At 32.3% G+C, this 22,113-nt stretch overlaps 2 protein-coding genes across 3 annotated transcripts in view; both read right to left on the reverse strand.

Annotated features, from left to right (window-relative positions):
* Window positions 1-22,113, reverse strand: part of Sec31 (COPII coat complex component secretory 31) — a 357,018-nt gene that overhangs the window by 294,937 nt on the left and 39,968 nt on the right. The gene's annotated exons all lie outside the window — the stretch shown is intronic.
* Window positions 13,408-22,113, reverse strand: part of insc (spindle orientation adaptor protein inscuteable) — a 148,055-nt gene continuing 139,349 nt past the window's right edge. For both annotated transcript variants that reach the window (XM_072544318.1, XM_072544316.1), the window contains exons 3-6: window positions 16,482-16,721; window positions 15,048-15,628; window positions 14,231-14,736; window positions 13,408-13,606 (exon numbers count right to left, since the gene is read on the reverse strand). In XM_072544318.1, the coding sequence (XP_072400419.1) occupies window positions 13,475-13,606; window positions 14,231-14,736; window positions 15,048-15,628; window positions 16,482-16,721 (1,459 nt within the window). In that variant the 3' untranslated portion in view covers window positions 13,408-13,474. The remainder of the gene's footprint in view (window positions 13,607-14,230; window positions 14,737-15,047; window positions 15,629-16,481; window positions 16,722-22,113) is intronic.

Here is a 22,113-nt window from a genome sequence, read left to right on the forward strand (position 1 = left end):
ATCTAATAAAATTGAACACTTTGCCCAAAATTGGACCTTTTCTTGATTCTGATCTCAGTTTTATTGAATCTATAGGTATTAAACTCTCAACCATGTTTAAATAATCATATTCAGGCTCATCATTTTCATAATCATCCTGTAAAGGCAATCGTGACAACGCATCTGCTCTTGAGTTATCCACTCCTCTGATAAACCTAAAAGTGTAATCAAAACCAGCTAGAAATAAAGACCATCTTTGAATTCGACCCGCCGCCATTTTCGGTAGGCTTTTATATTCACCAAAGATCGATTTCAATGGTTTGTGATCACTTAATATTTCGAACTTCCGTCCCGCCAAATATTGGTACAATTTAGATACCGACCAGTAGACAGCCAGAGCCTCCTTCATAATTTGAGAATAATTTCGCTCTGCTTTGTTTAATACCCTCGAGATATAGCATATAGGCCTCTCACTCCCATCTGGTAAAACATGAGACAGAACTCCTCCGATTCCATAATCACTCGCATCACACGCTAAACGAATTGGTTTATCTGGGTCATAATGTACTAAAATCTTTTGTGAAGCTAACTCAGTCTTTGCATATTGAAAAGCATTTTCACATTGTTTTGTCCATTTAAATTTTTTCATTTTCCCTACTAACTCATATAAGGGTTTTAATTTCCCTTGTAAATTTTCACAAAAACGAGAATAATAATTTATCATTCCCGCGAATGCCCTAACCTCTGTAATATTTTAGGGTCTAGGAGCACTTATGATTGCCCTTACCTTTTCTTCGTCTTTTTCCAACCCATTTTGTGATATTTTGTGTCCCGACTCTTTCTAGTCGCTTTAACACCTCCTCCAAGTTTTCTAAATGCTCTCTATCGTCTTTCCCTGTTACTACTACATCGTCCAGAAAATTTACTGTACCCCGACACCCCTGCAAAACCTTTTCAATTACATTTTGAAAAATAGAACAAGCTGGCTTCGTGCCATAAGGTAACCGCTTTATTCTATATATACCTAGAGGTGTGCTCCAAGATAATTACTCACTAGTTGTATCATCTAGTACTAACTGGTTATAAGCATTGAGAAAATCGAGTTTTGAATATTTTTGTCCTCCTTGTAACGCGGCGAAAATGTCCTCAATACGGGGCAATGGATGGTTGAAATCTTTTAAATATTTATTTACTGTGATTTTATAGTTAGCGCAAACACGAATATCTTTGCCATTAGGTTTCATAACTGGTACTAATGGTGTTCCCCACAGAGAATTATCTGCCCGTTCAATAGCACCCTCTGACTCTAACCGCTTTAGTTCCACCTCCACCTTTTCCCGAAAAGCAAATGGTAAGGGATGAGGTTTGTGGAAAACTGGTTTTACATTTTCATCTATTTCTAAAGTAACTTTTTCCCCATTGTACCTACCCAACTCCCTTTGAAACAGCTTTGAATATTTTGACAATATTTTATCCAATTCATTGTTTTTATTTTGAATAGCTAGGTCATTAATTGTTATTTTGGAATTTTTTAAAGACATGTTAAATTTACTAATTATATCGCGACCTAACAACATTTTAGTAGCTTTCTTGACTATTGTAAAATTACAAATTTTTGAAACATTCTGTATAGAAATTTTTACAGTAATTTTCCCTTCTGGATTCACAATTTCTCCAGAGTAGGTTTTTAATTTAATACCTGTTTTATTCAAAGGAATGTAGCTTAAATTATCTAAATAAAACTTATGAGGCATGCAAGAAATACCTGCTCCAGTATCCAATTCCATTTGTGTGGACACCTTATCATCTACTACAACTGGAATATACAGTGGCTTTATAAAATTAACTTGTTGAATGTCTGTTAAGTTGTACAATGAAAGTATATTCTCATTTTCTTCCTCTTCCACCAAACGATTCTGCTCTAATTTGCATGCTGCCATAATATGACCCTTTTTGCCACATTTTTTACAAATAAATGTTCGGTACTTACATTTACTAAAATTATGCTTGGTTTTGTTACAGAAATTACACCTTAAGTCTTCTGGATCACTATGTCTCTCTTTATCACTATGTCTCTCCACTATTTTCTCACCATTTCTGGAAATATTACTACTAGAAGTACTACTTGCTTTTTGTCTAACTTCTTGTAGCTTATTCACTTCAGCATTATTTCTGGACTGTTCTCTCAAGGCTCTTTGTTCAAAGCTATCTCTAACAGTTCTTGAAAACTTTTGGACGGACTCTCCTCACACAAACGGTCCAATATATGACCTGGCCTCATGCCTGTTACAAATTTATCTTGGACTCTATACATCAGTTTGTCCATAAAATCACATTGTGTAGCTGCATTTTTACGACACTACAGTTTTATAAATATTTGCGGCGTAATTTAAAATATTTGTATCTTAGAACTTTAATTTCTAGAATCTTTAATAGATTTAATCATTTAATGATACTGTTTCTGGTTTGTTTCTTTTTGCAACTATAAATAGTGTTAAACAATTTTATGAAACATTAGTTTAGATTACGAACATTTCTATATAATATTAGTACTCTCTGTGGCGCACCCAGGGGAGGGTTTTAACCCCCAAAACGCAAGAAGAGTGGAACAACAAGGAAGATGTTGCTCAGTGGACAAAGATGCTGATCCCGAGCCTGAGGGACTGGATAGATTGTCTGTTTTAGGACGTATCTTCATAGGTTCAGAAAGATAGATACAGATAAATGCCTATAGTGTGAATATTCCGACATTGTTACTCACACAATGCTGGAGTGTAATAGATGTACAGTGGAGAGAAACAGAATGTATAAAGAAATAGGTATGAACTCTGTGACTGTAAGAGAAATGATCGTGAAGATGACGGGAAATACGGAGGGATGGAATCACAATTACATCCGAGCAGTCATTAAAAAGAAAGAAGAAGAAGAGAAACACCAACCGGGCTAACGACAGAGATAAGAGCTGATTACTATTTTAATGGAAAAAAGTCTCAATTGAAGGTTAAAATAAGTTTATTGACGTTTGAATTTTTGATCTTTGATCTTGCACCGATAACTTGTTTATACTTCAACAATTAATAGAAAAAGGAATAGCGGTTGGTACCGAAGTACATGTAGCCTTCATTGACCTAGAAAAGGCGTATAATACAGTTCCAAGACTTAAATTGTGGCACGCTTAACAACAACTCGACATTAGTCCATACCTTTTAGAAATAATCACAGAAGTATACAGGGATAACACTACTTACTTAAAAATCGGATATAGACTATCAGAGCCAATAAAAGTAACTATAGGACTAAAACAAGGATGCAGTATGTCACCCTTACTGTTTAATTTATATATTGAGGGAGCCCTCGAAAATTGGAAAAACCACTGCCAGGGAATGGGAATCCCCATAGGAAATGACATACTGTTCTCCCTGAACTTTGCGGATGACCAAGTCATCCTAGCTCAAGATTCTTATGATCTAGAATTTATGATAAAGCATCTATAGAGAGAATATTTAAAATGGGGGTTACAAGTCAGCAATCAAGAAAACAGAATATTTAGTTATCAATTCAGATGCAAGGTTTGAAGTGTTGATAGACGAGGACATGGAAATCAAACAAGTGGAAAAATTTAAATATTTAGGTCCACTCATTGCTAAGAATGGCTTGGGAGAAACCGAAATTAAACACGAATTAATCAGGGACGTAACATTGTAGGATGTCTGAACTCCTTATGGTGGGATCACAACACTTCCAAAAGGAACAAAAAAAGAATAGGGCAAACCATGGTTGAATCAGTTCATTGTTATGGCTCTGAAGTATGGACAATTAATACAGACCTGAAGAGAAGATTGTTGGCAGTGGAAATGGATTATTTGAGAAGGAGTGCTGGAACATTAAGGCAGGAAAGGAAGACCAAAGAATTATAAGAAATAACATGAATGCTACAGAAACGGTCATTGACAGAATAGAAAGAAGAGGTTCAAAATGGTTTGGACATCTATTGAGAATGCCTGACGAACGCTGGCCCCAAAAACTTCACAAATGTAAGCCCCTGGAAGAAGAAAAAGAGGTAGACCTCGACGCTCATGGAATGAAGGAATTAGAAGAGCGATGGTTTGGAGGAGGAGAATGCCTTGGACCGGGAGGATTGGCGGAGGAGAACGCGAATACGGCGATAGCCGTCTTCAAAATGTATTGTATTTACAAGTTGGATTAATGTCAAACGTCAATAACCTTATTTTAACCTTCAATTGTGGCCTATTCCCATTAAATTAGTAATTACTTTTAAATGCCACAAGAAAATAGCTTCAGAACAATAGATAAGATCCAGATAAGAGAAGAGAGTGTTCCAAAAAGGTCGTCAACCTTATAGTGGCCACCCCACTTTCGGATTACGGTACGTGCGACAGTCAACTGCGCACAAGTAAGAGAGGGTGGTTTTGGTTGGTAGGCAGGATAATAGATACCTGAATCTTTGGCACTGCTATCTTTACTATTTTAAATTAAACTAAAACCCAAATTTTAGGGACTCAAAATGGAGGTAGCATAAAAAAATTTCAAAACCCCCACCCCCTAAGACAAATTCTGGGTGCGCCACTGAGTACTCTGCATTTTAAACATGTAAAGATATTTATAATATATTTAAATTTGATTATAATTTTATTACTATGTTTTGAATTTAACGGCGGTCCGCAAAAACAAGCTCAAGATCCGGATGCGGACCGAGGTCCGCCATTTGGTGACCCCTGATCTAGTAATCTTGTTCTGGGTCTTACTCTTCTTCTTTGACTATGACTATTCTTTGGTCTATCAAGGAGCGTTTTTCTAGCTGGGTCGGTTTGCTCCATCCGCATTACATGGCCTACCCACCTCAGACGTCCTATCTTAATGTGTTTTACTATATCTGGTTCCTGGTATATTCTTTAGAGTTCGTAGCTGTATCGTCTTCTCCAGACACTATTTTCATTTACCGCTCCATAGATTCGCCTTAGTATTTTTCTTTCGAAACATTCTAACATGTTTTCATTGTTTTTTGTTAAAGTCCAGGTTTCTGAACCATATGTTAGGACTGGGCGTATTATTGTTTTGTAGAGTTTTACTTTTGTATTTCTTGATATAACTGTAGATTTAAAAAGGAGATTAAGCCCACAATAGCATCTATTAGCCGTGCAAATTCTACAGTTTATCTCTGCGGTAGTGTCATTAGTATTGACGAGCGTTCCCAGGTATACAAATTCGTTAACTGCTTCGATGACGTCGTTTTCTATAACAAGTGGCCGTATTATTTGTGGTTGCGTACCTATTTTCATGTATTTCGTTTTATTGGTGTTTATTATTAAACCCATTTTTGTAGCCGCTTTCTTTAGTGCTACGTACGCCTCTCGTGCTGCGTTTTCCGTTCTCCCAACAATATTGATATTATCAGCATATGCTAGGATTTGCACAGATTTGTTATATATTGAACCGGTAGTTGTGATTTGTTACGTACGTATTACTTTTTCCAGAGCTAAATTGAATAGTATACAGGAGAGTGGTTCTCCCTGACGTAGCCCGTTATTTGTTTTAAAAGGTTCAGAGAGTTCCCCCTGGATTCGTACTCTGCATTCAACTTTTTCAAGGGTTAGTTTGGTTAGACTTACCAACTGATTTGGAACTCCTAGGTCTACCATTGCTCTAAGCAATTCTCTTCTATTTATATAGTCGTAGGCTGCCTTGTAGTCTATAAATATGTGGTGCGTGTCTACACCGTATTCCAGTGTTTTCTCTAGAATTTGTCTCAGTGTTGAAATCTGATGCATTGTTGATTTACCACCTCTAAAACCAGCCTGGTATTGTCCTATTACTTTGCTCTGCATATGGTGCCATACGATGGCATAGTATATTGGAGAATATTTTATACGCTGCATTTAGGAGCGTAATTCCTCGATGGTTAGAGCATTCAAAGATATCTCCCTTTTTGTGTATGGTGCAAAGTATTCCAATATTCCAATCACTGGGAAGGGACTTCTGTATCCATATTTCTTTTATAAGCTGCTGTAGTGCTATTATGATATTGTGGCCACTTTCTTTATATAATTTTTTTTTCTTATCAATTACCTCTGTAACATTCCCAACATAATATTTATCTACATTCTTTGGTGAAACTAATTTAACAAGTACAAAAGTATTAATGTCTATAGAACAATCGGTCTCACCCATTTCAATTTGTTCACTTTCAACCTCAGCCTCTTTTTCAGTCTGCAGCTCTGTTCCACTTTGGTCATCCTCACTACTTGTTCTATATTCTTGAGTTTCCCTTTCTTCTCCGATTAATGGTTGTTCTAAATCTCTTACGCTTACCCCTTTACCTGCAGGCACCTATAACTTTTTGCTCCGTCTTTTTAAACGTTCTTGGGTTGCGCCCTGTCTACTTTCAGGAAGAAAGTTTTGAAGAGTGTTGGTCCAGTGGTCTTGGTTTTCAGTTTCTGAAGGTTCACTAGCTGGTAACTTTTTGATGACGTCGTCTGACTTTAATGGAATAATTCCGCAATATTTAAAACCAGACGTAATATTATCTTTGATATGAACAATGACTTCAATGGCTTTTTTAAATAGCCCACAAAACTCAGACTTGGGAATACATCCTTTATTTTTGGTTATCAATTCGGTAGGGGTATTGCGCCACGACTTTTTAAATGGAGCAAAAAAAGCGACGTCTAGCGGCTGTAACAAATGCGTTGCATTCGGAGGCAGCATCACAAACTGAATGTCATACTTTTTGCAGTTTTCGACAACATGTATAGATATATGGCTAGCTAAGTTATCGCCTATGATTACTTTTTTCCCTGACAATTTTTTAAAATATGGGAGAAGAATTTTATCGAACCAGTCTTCGAATGTTGGAGAGTCGAACCAGCCTGACTTTGTTCTATTGTAGACACACCCTTCTGGTCCTCCCTCTACTCATGATGGATATAAGTGTACCGATTTGTACACCACATATGCAGCTAAAAGTACACCTGATCCGCTGATAACCATCTTAACTGATGTGCTGACTTTGCTCGAATCCATTATTTTTTTGACCCTTTTTGATCCGCGACGGCACAACACTTTTATTCTACCCGAGTCATCAGTTAAATTAGTTTCGTTGTAATTGACAATGTGAGACGGGAGAAAGCCTTCAAGTGTGTTTTTTAGCTTGTTAAAATAGTTTAAAACTGTTTCTCGTGTAACATTTGCCCTGCACCGCTTTATATTTTGGGCGCTACGTTCTGTTAGAACATTATTTCTCTTAAGGAATGTATAAAACCAGTCGATCCCTTTACTTTTTCTTTTTAGTTGTTTCATTGAAAATTACGATTATAGTGTTAATTCTTAAAACTATTTTGCCAACTTGCCTTGAGAAAGACTGCACATTTATCATATTTAATATCCTTTATTCTGTAGAGATTATTTCTTTCTTAGATTCTTCATTTTCTAGTTTTCTTTTCACGCTAGTTCAGTAATAGTTATAATCTAAGTGGTCATTGCTAAGCACTTAATAATTTTCACATTGATTTTCTTGGTGTGTCCAAACTTTAGTAGATGCTCTACCTCAAATTCATGCCACAATTATTCCAAGTGTTTATAATTTTGATTTAGTAGAACCTAACATTAGCTTATATACATAAACTTATTATAATTAAATTTAACCGAAAAAGCTTTGCACAACCAAGAATTATGCTCATTTTGATAGTTGATTTTCTCGTAAACGGCTTTTGCTAATTTTTTTTATTATTTTAGACTTTTTCTTTGTTATTTACGCTGTTGGACAAAGGTTTACTCAAACTTCTCTTTTGGGCTTATACCGGGTGGAAGAAATAAATGTTGTTTTATGTTCAATTTGTTCAATACAATAGAACCAAGGGTGGAATTTCCTTGATAGGAAGAACGGATTTCGTGTTTTTACGTGGTGGCTTTTTAATATAAAAAAGGTACATTACAGAAATTTTGTTTCTGTAAACACGTTGTTCCTCTCGCACCTTATATAGGAAATAATTTCAACTTAACGCATGAAAACGCAAGGCTCCACGTATCGCGTGACGTTACTGAATATTTAAGTGAGGTAAATATTCAGACATTGAATTGGCCCCTCACAGTCCCGACATGAATTCTATTGAACACTTATGGAATATTGTCGGTAGACAATTAAGACTTTGTCAGTCACATTCTGCTTCCCTGCAAGATATAGAAACTATGGTTATTGCTACCTGAAACTCCAAAGACCAAAATCAAATAGCCCGCTTAATATTCAGCATGCTTAGGCGATGTTAAGCGGCCATTAGAAGTAGATGGGGAAACAAGTGATATCAGTTTACGTTGTTTCTTTCTTTCATAAGCCCAAAAGAGAAGTTGGAGTAAACGTTTGCCCAACAGTGTAAAAACCGTTAATACGTTCACGAGAAAATCAACCTTCAAAATAAGCATAATTTTTGGTGGTGCAAAACTTTTGCGGTTAAGTTTATTTTAATATATAATTTGTTTTGGTTTTATGACTAATATGCTTTAGATTACACGTTTTTTGTAGTCATCAGCTTCAAAAGTTTGACTAATTAACTTTAGCCAAGTTCAGACCAGCTAAACTGGGTTGGGGTAGAAATAAGCGAAAAAACAATTTTGATATATAATTTTATATTTTTCAAGTATAATTACATAATACTTATAAACACACTACATAATATTTGGTAACATCAGAACATAAGTACACAAAAAGTACATACAAAAGTAAATTCACTAAATTATCTATCAATGTAGATACAAAGTTTACTAATCTCAATAAAGAATTTGAAAATAAAATAGTCAACAAATATAAAACATTTTAAATAAAAACATTTTATAAAAATAAAAAAGAACACTTAAAACTTAATATGGCAAAAGAACGAAAATATATGAGTGAAAAATATATTAAAACTTTATATTTAAATAGTCTGAATGGTCATTTTATGGTAGGTTATAGTACTACTTGAGTCTCTTAAAATAAAATGCAGATATTTTTTCTGAAAAAGATCATATACAAATAAAATATTATATAATAATGCAACAAATGTTACATAAACTGTCATCACATTAGTGAATGCAGACAGGAAACATATAAACCACCCAACCGTGGTAAAGAACTGGATATTCCAATAAAGAAAGAGTTTGCGAAAGAAAGCTTGGTATTAAATACGAGCATTATCCAAATTGAAAGTTTTATACAAAAGGTAATCGTGTACGCCGCTCCAAGAGATAAGTATAAACCACTTTAACAATATATTTTCATCACACAATGATTGAATACAACCACGCACAAAAGACGGCATCAATATAAAGTAATTAAGGACTCTATAATCAAAACGAGTAAAACTGCATCTTAGTCAGGATTAAAATGGAAATCATCGTCCTACAAGCTCACTAATGCACGGGGGAGACTTCAAAACTGGACTACAGATATGACGGGAAATTCTGGAACACCTTTAAAGTCCCAACGATGGATAATGGGTGGAGACCCAGGATAATCAGCAGAAGATGTCTAAAACAATATCTAGAGAGCATCTACCTTGTTTGAACATGAACAATCAACGTAGCAAATTCTAGAATTTTTTTACCTATGTGGAATTCTATAGACCTGTTTACCTTATCAATACCTCGGGAAGATTCTTGAATGCATCCTTGACAAACATAACATCAACCGGAATTCCAACCCTTTGACTTAACCCCTTTCATCACCCAATATACAAACGATCATAACAATTTTTTGCCCCATATTTTGACGTTCAAAAGAAGTTTGATTAAGTCTTGTACGACGTAGGTACTAATTACAAAGTTATGTAAAGTCAGATCTATCAAGTTCATACCTTAAAATAAATTTTAACTTTCCTCATTCCCGAGCAGGAATAGATGAATTACTAATAGAATTATGGATTTATAATTTTAGCAATGGTCTCTATTTGCAGAAGAATAGGTAATAAAATAATATAAATCAAGAGATACTGAAATACATAACAGAAATATTTCACATAAAAAATGAAATTGTTAAATGTATTTTAAATGAAGAAATTTGATAATTTGAATATATTTTTCACTCTAAAAAATAAATAAAAAGAATGTTTTGTAAAATATAGCTTAGTGTGCATAATATTTATAGAGGGCGTATCACTAGTATGTGCAATTCCTGTTTGACGATGGCAACAATTTTCTGCCTAATGTCAAGGTACTAAGGGATATATTATACAGTTACAAATAGTATTACCGTGGAATGGGCAATTTTATTAGTTTTTCAATCATTTAAGATATATATTGACCCTTATCTTACAGCGGCAAAATGATTTGTCCGATATATACTATTTATACAGCGTTGCAAAATGTGTATTAATCTTATTAAACTCATTATTGGGTAATTATATGTTTCAAATCAAAATTTTGATATAAATTCTGAAGTTTCTAAACAATTGTTACATAAAATTTTGTTCATCTTTTTACAAACTAAACAATTGTTGCATCTTATATTCTGAACACTAAAACTTGGCTGATGGGTGCAATTTTGTAAGTTCATTTTTGAATGGAATCCCAAGAGTTTTAATCTTATAAGTATCGTTGAAAGGGACTTTAAAACGAACTCAAATGAGGTACAACTTGCCATATGATCACTTTTGAAAATCATCTTACAAAATATGTGTTTAGCTACGTCACTCGAATGTCATTAAAATGATAAATAGGTGGCATAGTTCAAGAACCTTTAGTACCAAGAGGTCGCGTTGAAATATATATATATATATATATATATATATATATATATATATATATATATATATATATATATATATTTGTGAGTTTCAATTAGACGTTTTACAGAAACTTGACATAACTAATATCTAAAAATTTAGGTTGAGGCGTTTTTAGAGAAGCCGAATTCATCTAAAATATTTAAAGCCTACCACCAATAATGTAGGTTATACCGGAAATTGACTAGAACTTCCTTATTTTACATATAATGCCCTATATATTATTACACATTTCGATAGAATAGCTCTTAAGAATTCCATGAACATCAGATTATAGTACTGTACACTGATTGTTTTACGAGCTATGACCAATTTTATTATGGAACAGCGTCCGATTTGATACCCTTTTATCTTTATGAAAACTAAAATTGCTACCGTTCTGTTTGGTAAAATTTTTTTATCGTATAATTTGATGAAGCTTCAACATTTTGTAGATCAAGTAATATTTATAAGGTGATTCAAAACGCGTACTTAAAATTTTCTCAACTATATTAAATGGATCACCCTATATGTTATGACTTTATTAGAAAGAACTTTAACTGTTACAACAGGGTGTTAAATCAGAAGGTTTCAAAATAAAAGTGACCAACTCTTTTTTCAGATATTAATTATATTAAGTCTCGTTCAATTGAGACTCCCAAGGAATCACCCTATATATTCACACACACACACACATATATATATATATATATATATATATATATATATATATATATATATATATATATATATATATATATATATATATATATATATATATATATATATATATATATATATATATATATATAGGTCGATTTTTTAATTTTAAATGCCAATTTTTTAAATAATATGCGAACATGGTGACGTCATCAGTATTGACATGGTGGCGTAATTGTTAATTTTTATTAAATTAAATGTGGTTCTTATAATAACCCATTTTAAAGGTCTTTTAACACTATTCAATAGTGGCATACTTGGTCAATTATTATTTCTGCGGGGTGACCAAAAATTTATTTTAATTTTCAGTTTTAGAATTTGCTACTACTGTTAAAAATTATTGAATATTTATTGCTACAATATTTTAGGTGATAGGTACATCCAGTATTTCATAAACTTTATCTTAATATTTTAAACTTAAGTAAAAACAGAAAAAGCTAAAGAAATACACAACAGCAATTAATCGTCAAAAATCAAGTTGCTATTAATCGATAAAAATCAAGTTGACTCCGTAATGTCAATTAAAATATCAGTTGGAGTTTTATCAGATACAGCAAATTTCAAGTAAAAAAGTTTTACAAGTAAATTATGGTTACTTTAAGTAAAACCCAACGGAACGAAATTTTAATTTTTATAGGATGTGACATACCTCTCAGCCAATCAAAAGTCAGTAAAATTTAGAAAAAACTTAGGTCATCATTTTAACTATTTAGATTTAAACTGGTCATGTTAGAATATTCGAAATTTTGGACGTCCTAAGGTATCAGAAAACGTGAAACTTACGTTGTACTAAGTGTTGAAGATACTGCTGACAATACTTTACGCCAATTAGAGCGGACACAGGTATATCACAACGGTCGGTATTGGGTGTTCTTCTCACATTGAGAACTCATCGAAGATGATCCTCATCGCTTTATGCAGTTTTATGACATTTTGCAGGATTTATGTAACCGCGAAGAGCCTACATTTTGCATAAATGGTTCAGTCATTAAAATTGAAAATACTGTAGTAAGAATAATTCTCACTGGATGACTGAAGGTAACCTAGTCAACACCATAAAATAATAATTGATTTATATAATAAATAATGAGTTATCTGCAATTTCTTTATCAATATGTTTATAAATGCCAAAAATCCTAACTTACCAGATGACAGTATCTGGTTACAACAATATTGTGCACCCCCGCATTATGCACGTAATATTCGCGAATTTTTAAACCAGTGTTTTCCTGGGACTTGAATTATAGACCAGAAATAATAGAGTCCCCCAAGATCTCCAGATCTTAAACCTCTAGATTTTTTATGCGGATATTTAAAATCAAAGTTTTTTGTAGATAAGTCGTAACATCTATAGGAGTCGCAAGACCGAATTCGAAAAGATGTTAATAGAATTACTCCGTAATGTACAAAAAAATGTGTTCGTCGATTTGTTTATTGTGAAGACACCTGTGGATGGCAGTTTGAGCATTTAATTTAGCTGAAAATATTATGTTATAGTTAATTTACTATTGCAGTTCATTTATTGTAAAATTATTCTCTGATTAAATTAAATTATTTTTTATTTTACCTGTATAAGCATTAGTCAGTTAAGTATCATACTGCTAAATACATTATTAAAAGGCCTTTCAAATTAGGTATTACAAGACTCACATTTTAATTTAAAAAATCAACAATTACGTCACCGTGTCCAAAATGGTGACATCATCATTTTCGCATATTAAAAAAAAAAAGGCATTTAAGATTAAAAATCGACGTATATCAGGATTTTTGTCTAAAATAAATTGTTTGAAAAATAATGGATTTGGTCCATAATTTAGCTGCGCTCTGTATATATATATATATATATATATATATATATATATATATACTACATATATATATATATATACTACATATATATATATATATATATATATATATATATATATATATATATATATATACTACATATATATAAATACATGTATTTGAATAAATAGCCACTAAGCTCGGTTTTACAAAATACATTAAGCCTTCTAAAAATATCATACATAGCTCTCGTTCTGAGATGAGTAGGCTAAAAATGAGTCAAGTAGCTTCGGTTCGACTAACTCTTGAGCGTCTTGGGCACTCAAGACGTCACTTCCACACGTATCGACGATCTTTCTAAGAGTTGCCTAAAATAAAAAGTCAAGTATAATGAATTTGGAGTGGTGTTGGTGTAAGTAGTTGGAAAAGTATTTATGAGCATTATTTAAATTGATTTGGGAGTCAGTGAACTGATTCATTATTGTTAATGCAATCGGTATATTCCAGTAATATTATTTTTAGTTTAGTTTATAGGTATGTTTTTTCATAAGTTACTAATTTTTGTCCACCAATCACCACTGTCTTCCTATTAAAGTGTATGTATGTTTTTAGATCCTTTCTATTATTGTTCCATCCTAGTTTTGTTCTTTTTCTTTTTGTTTTTTTTTACAAACATTATAGTATTTGTAAATACAAAAATTCGTACATTTTGAAAATTCCTTTATTCGAATACATCATCTGTATTATGTTTAACCACTTTCTACCAATTTTTTAATTATATACTTTCTTTTCCTTAAAATTCTATAAGACTGACTTCACAATTGGGTTTTGAATTAGTGCCTCAGCGGTTCTGATTACCAGATTTGGCTTCCAGCGGTTATCATATATTTCTGAACCTAAAAATAGGCTCGCTGCTTTCGTCCAATTGTAGTTCTTTAAGAAGTCGTCGATAATTTGAAATATTATTGAAGTTAAAAAAAGCGTCAACTTACCAATGCAGCCACTAATACAGCGTCACTATCGAATCGTTCTTCCTTTTCTCTACACATCATGACTAGTTTATCAACTCCCCCCAACTCAACCACTTGCATTGCCGCAGCTCGTTCCCCACATAACCTCGACAAAGCGATGATACTCTTCTGTTGCAGTCTTTTTTCTACGTCTTCTCCATTTAGATTCATCTTTAGGAAACACAAAAGTGCTGTAGGTGCTTTCATTTCAGTCAGCTGTTTTCTAGCGATATCAGAAGCCGAGAGATTTGCCAGAAGTGTTGCCATCTGCTCTAGCAGGTATATTGAAGCTGCTGGTCCACGAGATTGAATGTTTTCCATAAGAAATTTAGCTGTGTTGTTATGGATCATGTATTTTATTGCTTTCGAGTCCATGGTGCTCAGATTTGCCAGAGCTGCTGCACATAAGAGCAAATTTTGGCAGCACTTGGTGTTAGCTGCGAATTTTGTTAAAGATTTGACTAATTTTCTGGAGTAGTCCTGTAAACCTAAAACAGAATATGAAAAGTAACTAATAAATGTTAAAAGAATTATAAGAAAAGTTAAAGAATTTTTAAAAAGGTTCAAAATAACTATATTCCAGTTGCAATTATAGTCAAATTATTACACTTTTGGGTAAGTTTAAATAGAATATAAACAAATAGTTACAATGAAGAAGCTTCTATTACAAGAGATCTCGATAAAATAATACATATTTGAAAACAAGGCATTCACAAGTACTTCGTCAAAGTGAATTCAAATAGAAACACTATAACGAAAAAAAAAATGGTTATAACAAATTTTAAGCTTGGTTTCTTACCTTTAACAGAATGATTGTCTTCCACCCAAGGAGCAGTGACTTGAGCCAGTAACGCAACAGCTTCGGACCGTTCCGTTTCTGGTCTCGAATATTCCTCCAGAGTATCTGCTATAATCTGTACGCCTGAGAATTTTTCAAACTGTCTTACCGCTGAAGAACTGCAGCAAACAGTGCTCAAGGCTCGTAGTAAGAGACTCCTCATAGAAGATCCCTCGCATTTTTCGCACAAAATTAGCAAAATTGGCACAATATCAGCGTTGATACAAATTTCGACAACTTCTTCATTCCTTAGAGCTATCGAAGTGATTCCCGTTATGGTGGCTCGAAGATCTAGTTCAGAAGTAGGACTTTCGAGTTTATTGACTAAATTTTTTATTTCTTTGGTAAGTGCCTCTTTACGAGCTTCCTGCCAGTGACTGAAGAGTACTGAGATCAGTTTTAAAGCTACATCTCCTTTGGCAGTTTTTGCTTCGTCGCACAGTTTTAGTATGTTTAGGCTGAGTTGATGATTGTGGCTTTTTAAAAAATCTGAAATATTTCCGACCAAGCTTTGGATTAGGGGGTGTATGTTTTTTGGATCGCTAAAACAAAAACGATATTTGTAAAATTGTTTTTTTTTATTATATATATTTGTTTAAGCATTATATTACATCTTTATATACGAGAGGGCAATAAAAAAACATTGGCATACTTTTCACGAAAAAAATCTTAACAATGCTCAACAAGTCATATTAGTTAACTCAAAATAATTCAGAACATTACTTTTTTTTTCTTCCTCCATAAAATGTTTCACGCACTTTTTCCAATGTTGTATTACATTACGTGTGTTACCATGCTGTCCTTGTATTATTAATGAGTATCTTCGAGGATGTAGTTAGATCTATCATATCCTCATGGTAGTCGACGGTATGCTTGGAATCAAATGTTATCGTGTCTATAATGTCTCGAATTACAAAACCTTTGAGCTGCCAATATATTTTATAAAAGAGTGCGTCCTTTTCTGATGGTTTCTTTATATATGCATGCAACCATTTCGTATTGCTAAAATATATTAACAGTATGACTCTCATTAAAGTCCATTTCTTTTAGTAAAAATATCATCAATGTTTACTTCTATTGTATTCTACCAATGACTTTTTTGTGCAATGATGTTTTCCGATATTGCGTAATAGACAGCATTACCTCTGAGCATTATCATTAACAATCGTTTTTAGACATTTTAATTCATTAATTTAAATTGACATTTTCAAATATTTAAACAGATGTAGTTTCAAATTTCAATGTAATTTTAATTTTGATAGATGTTTGATATTTAATGACTGCATCTAGTTAAAATTAGTTATGATTAAAAAATCATTTTCAATATAGTTTCAACCTATGGAGGGAGATCTATTGCATATATCTAACAAGAGTTTATAAATGTATCCTATTTACCTGCTGTTTAAACTATTGTACTCCATTTCTATGCATCTGGAATGTGATATAATCCCTCGTACTATAGTCGTGGTGCAGGCTGCGAGATGAGAGACTTTTTGATTAAGCTCCCCCACTATCGATTTGCATTGAAGGGTAGTCATGCACTCTTGTTCGTAGTTGTGTCTGGCCTCCTTTAGCCACATTTCTACGGATTTGTTGTCTACGTCCTTATAAAAGTCGCTGGGAATTGGTGGAACCCTAGAAGTGCGTATATATTTGTGAGAAACTAGGGTAAAACGGTGACGATAAGGGTGAAGGTAAGTTACTGAAAGTGGGACAGGGATGTTTGTGAAATGGGATAATTAGTTCTACGGGAAGGGTGGTATGAGGTTTTGAATGGAAATTCGACTGTGAGAAAAATTTTGTGTTCAAGTAAACCATTATTTAATAAAAAATGTTTAATATATGTCTTTAACAATGGATTAAAAATGATCGAGAGGCGGATAATTCCAAGAAATGATGTAAATTATGTATGACCAACTATGTTAACAGTCATAGCAGTGGCGTACCAAAAAATACTTAATACAGTCATATAGATTCTTCATTATCAAAGATTGTTTTATATTAAATAAATAAACTGTTAGTGATACCGTTATTGACCGTAATTCACTGTAAGGTTTTGTTTGAGGAAGTTCATCGAAACTTTTTCTGCGATGAAAGTTTTTAGTTTGGTATTAAGTTTTTAGTATCCATAAATCTATTCTATATAATATCGCAAACAAACAAAACGTATATTGCTAAATCTCTCAAACTATCGTTTAATAGAACGTATCCCAGTGCTGTTTCAGATTGGTATTATTTTGAATATCTTCAATTACCTCCCACAGCAATGCATTAATTTCCATATGCATCGGAATATGTTTATTTTAGATAATAATATTGTTTATTTGTCTTAAAACTCAGGTATCCTTTCGTATGGCATGCACGAAGAATACATACCTAATCGTAAATCGTAGTCCTTGTAGAGTAATAAAATAACATTTCTAAAACGACTAACTATTTAATATCGACAGGCTACTTGGACATCACACCATAAGAAGAGACGAATATTACTTTAAACTTTCCATGTTATCTGATCCAATATTAATGAGAACAAATAAGGACTAAGCACTGAGCTAAGATGTAGTTCTGTTTTTAAATGAAATTTGTCAGTCTTTTTCACAACACACAATAGTTGTTGTTCCATTATACAATTCTCATAATCTTCACATATGCACATTTGTTTATAAACTGCCTTGTCAAGATCAATGAATACCATATGAGCTGTCTTATCATGAAAAATGAATTTATAGTTGATCTTCCTTCAAAAATCAAATTTGATTTTTCGATATTTCTGTTACTCACATATTCGTCTATCAATTACTACTTCCCATATTTTAACGGTGCAACTAGGTAGTTTTATGGTGGTATATAGAAAACATATACTGGAATATACACTACATCTAGCAATTATGAAAAGTACTTCATTACATTGTATGTCATCATAAACAATTTATTAAAAAATCTATACGACTCTAGTTATGGCGAATATATATATATATATATATATATATATATATATATATATATATATATATATACAGTGCTAGTCAAGAGTCCGTTCCCCTCTCGTATATTTTGAACGGTTATTGTTATAATAGTGAAATTTGGAGAGAAGTAATAAACAGACGTAGGTTCTCAACTAGTCATAACAGGTGACGTAATAGTGACAAATGACGTTACAGCGCCACTGTGACAGATAATTTTAAATGGGGCCTTATGGCAAGTGATACTCGTTTGAAAGGTATTGAAAATACCTATTCAGTCATAATTATTTTGTTTGAGTTTAAGCTCATTTTGATGAATAAATTAAATAAATACTAAAATTGTAGCTTCTCATTTAATTAATAAATATATAACAACCAGTTCTTATAGTAAGTGTTCAAAATGTGCTCCATCTACTTCCTGACAGTAATGCATCCTATTTCTAAACTCTTGCCGTACTCCTTGAAATCTGTCGGGGGAAATTGCCCTACATTATTTAACAATTAGTTATTTCAAAATGTCAATATTGTAGTTATTATTGTAGTTAGTATTATGTAAATTTTTTTGTCATCATTAATTGTTGGTCGACCAGATCATTTGACATCTTGAACACTACCTGTTTGTTTAAACTTCCAAAGAAGTTTCCTCAAATAAGCTCTCGATGTAGGGCGATCTAGGTAGCTCTCATTAAAAAGATATTCCGTTGCATGGAAATTATTTCCACATTCACCAATTATTAACATAGCTGCTACTTTGTCGGCTACAGTACGTACCATTCTGCCTTTGTAAAAATTTAAACGTCTCGTTAAACAATAATTAAACTAAATATTAACTAAGAACAACTAACCAAAAACAACTTGACTAAACTTGAATTGACTAAACTAAGCAGAAACAGAAACTAAATATTCAGATATAAACGCGTTTGCAAAGCAGAAACAGAAACTAAATATTGAGCTATAAATGCTTTTGCAAACTAAAAACAACTAGAGAATTGACAAACGTCAACTTTTTTGACAAATAACCAAAGGCGCACGTTAGAATTTTTATTATTTAAATTTCAAGCTAGAATTTTAGTATTTATTTAATTTATTCGTCAAAATCATCTTAAATCCAAACAAAATTAGTATGATTAAATAGGTATATTAAAATAATTGTAGTTTCGCATTTAATTAATAAATATTCTAACGTCTAACGCCCCTGGTTAATTGTCAAAAAAGTTGACGTTGACGTAAAAACAATAAGAGAATTGAAAAACGTCAACTTTTTGACGTTTAGTAGTGACGTTTGACGAAGTAACCAGAGGCGGAGGTTTTAATGTTTATTAATTAAATGCGAAACTAAAATTTTAGTATTTATTTAATTTATTCATCAAAATCAGCTTAAACTCAAATACAATTAGTATGGTTGAATAGGTATTTTTAATACCTTTCAAACGAGGTATCACTTGCTATTTAAAATTATCAGCAGTGGCGCTGTAACGTCATCTGTCACTATTACGTCATTTGTTATGACCAGTTAAGAAACCTACGTCTGTTTATTACCTCGCTCCACTATTCCACTTCACTATTATAAGTATAATCTATATATATATATATATATATATATATATATATATATATATATATACATATATATATATATATATATATATATATATATATATGTATATATATATATATATATACATATATATATATATATATATATACATATATATATATATATATACATATATATATATATATATATATATATATATATATATATATATATATATAGAAAAGAAAAGAAAAGAAATTTAATCTTTGCAGATTAGTTAAATAGTAAATAGTAGTATATATATATATATATATATATATATATATATATATATATACATATATGTGTGTGCATTTTTAATTAACTATGAGGCCTTTTTATTTAAAATTCTTGACGTTGGTGTCATCATTAACAGTCCGATTAGTTTCACGAACTCGCTTATTAGAAATTCTTGTGTGAATTTCCGCAAAACGGACGAAAAAACACAAGGTAAATCCACACCGTACAAATTTTTCTCGTCTTCGCACTCGGTTATGTAAATTTATTTCTGTATGGATTTCTTCCAATTACACACGGAGCTGGTTTTTCAGCGTAAAAAATCGCTACGGATAATTTGTGGGATTTCTGCGTACTTCTTCATTTGCATATTCTAGACGTTCGTGATAATGTGTCATAAATAGAAAATGAGCGGTTTAGATGAATCAGTATGGTAATTTATTTTAAATTCGGTTTATATTTCAATTAAACTATTATTGAATCGATTTTATCAATTTAAAAACTTCATTTTAAATATTTAATTACACCAAAATTTAAAAAGTCAGCTTAGGTTACGAGGTACGACAGGGTTGATATTTTATAAAAAAAAACAGATTTTGAGACAAATAATGATGAGGAATGGCTATCAATAGTAAAAGAGATCATTAAATTATCTGAAATTTGGTAAGGACCTTATATTAAAAAATAAACTGCAACATGTATTTTTCTTAATAAAAACATTGATTCAAGATAATTTGATGAGACGAAATTTATTGTTCTGAAGCAATAAATAATTAAAATGAAAAATACACTAAAAGATATTTAATTTACAATTCAAATCACCTTATTCTTCTTCCGAAGGTGCCATCTTATTTCGAAGGCTAGTGATCCTCAAGACTATTTGTATTCTGTTTACATTTTATTAAATTAAATTTTTTTAGGTATTTTGAGAATTATTTCCGAAGTGAAAATCGAATCGGCAAAATAAACGTATTTTTAACTAAAATAGTGGTTAATTCCCATTAAATAGGTATAGTAAATACTATTAAAATGACACAAGAAAAATAGCCTCACAACAATACTGTTTACTGCTGCTCTAAAAAGTTGATCGGGCGAACAAATAAATCACTCCTCCTAATGAGCCATGATCTTCTTCGAACGTTACATTTTTCTAGAATTTTTCCATACATGATAACTTGGAGAAGTTGGTATTTTATCCTTTTCACTACGTAACCAAGAGTTTTCCTATCTTTATTTGATTCTCTTTCTTTTAAAATTTTCTTAAGACTTGTTCATTTGTATCTCTTAAGATATTTTAGTGTTCATTTGTAACTCTATGTACTTAAGTCATTGTGACTGTTTCTCTACTGTACGATTTGCCACTAAATCGATTCATCTTAGCATCCCAATTTGAGCAAGCCGATATTTTAAGTTCTATTGAAACAGAATAGTTACATTTTCATACACGTGGAATGTTAGTTCATGTTCCATTATGAAATAATCACTCTTTTATGAGAGTTCTAAAATATCAATATTTATGTTTCGGATGGTAATGTTGACTCGAGCATTATTATTTGGTTTCTTTGAGAAAAAAAAAATGGTTATATCTAGGTTTATGTTTAAGCCATAATCAGCATCCTGCAAAAATATTTTGAACTATTGTTAGTAGATCACCAATATTCTCCGCCATTAACACGGTATAGTTCGCATATTAGATACAAGTTATTAATTAACTAACTTAATTAATTAAGGATTAACTATCTCTATAGTTGTACCATAGTACAGTGCCACATAAGAGTTTCTGAATACAATTTAAAGAGTAACGAAGACATATATGTATGCACAAGCCTACACCGATGATGTAGTTATACTAGTTGAGGGTCCTTCCCGGGAACGGTGCACAAAGTCGCTCAGGCAAGGCATCGGTCTCGTTGAGGAATGGTGGCGGGAACAGTCACTCGGGGTTAATCTGGAGAATACTTCCTTGGTCCCGTTTACTTGGAGAAGAGCTATTAGATTGGCCAGCTTACCTTATATCGTAAAGCTGTATGGGTATTCAAGTCAGTGAAGTACTTAGGAGTTATTCTGGATTCTAAACTGTCATGTAAAGAACTTTTGCAGCCAAATGGGGTCTGAAGCCGAAAATCCTATATTGGATATATCAATCCATGATAAAGCCTGTACTGACATATGCTGCCATTGTGCAGTGAAAGTTGTAGATTATAGAATGTTGTCACAAGCATGGCCCCTCAATTTAAGCTCTCATCCTCCT

Source organism: Diabrotica undecimpunctata, chromosome 1 (assembly GCF_040954645.1).
Source record: "Diabrotica undecimpunctata isolate CICGRU chromosome 1, icDiaUnde3, whole genome shotgun sequence".
In the NCBI taxonomy this organism is placed as follows: Eukaryota; Metazoa; Arthropoda; class Insecta; order Coleoptera; family Chrysomelidae; genus Diabrotica; species Diabrotica undecimpunctata.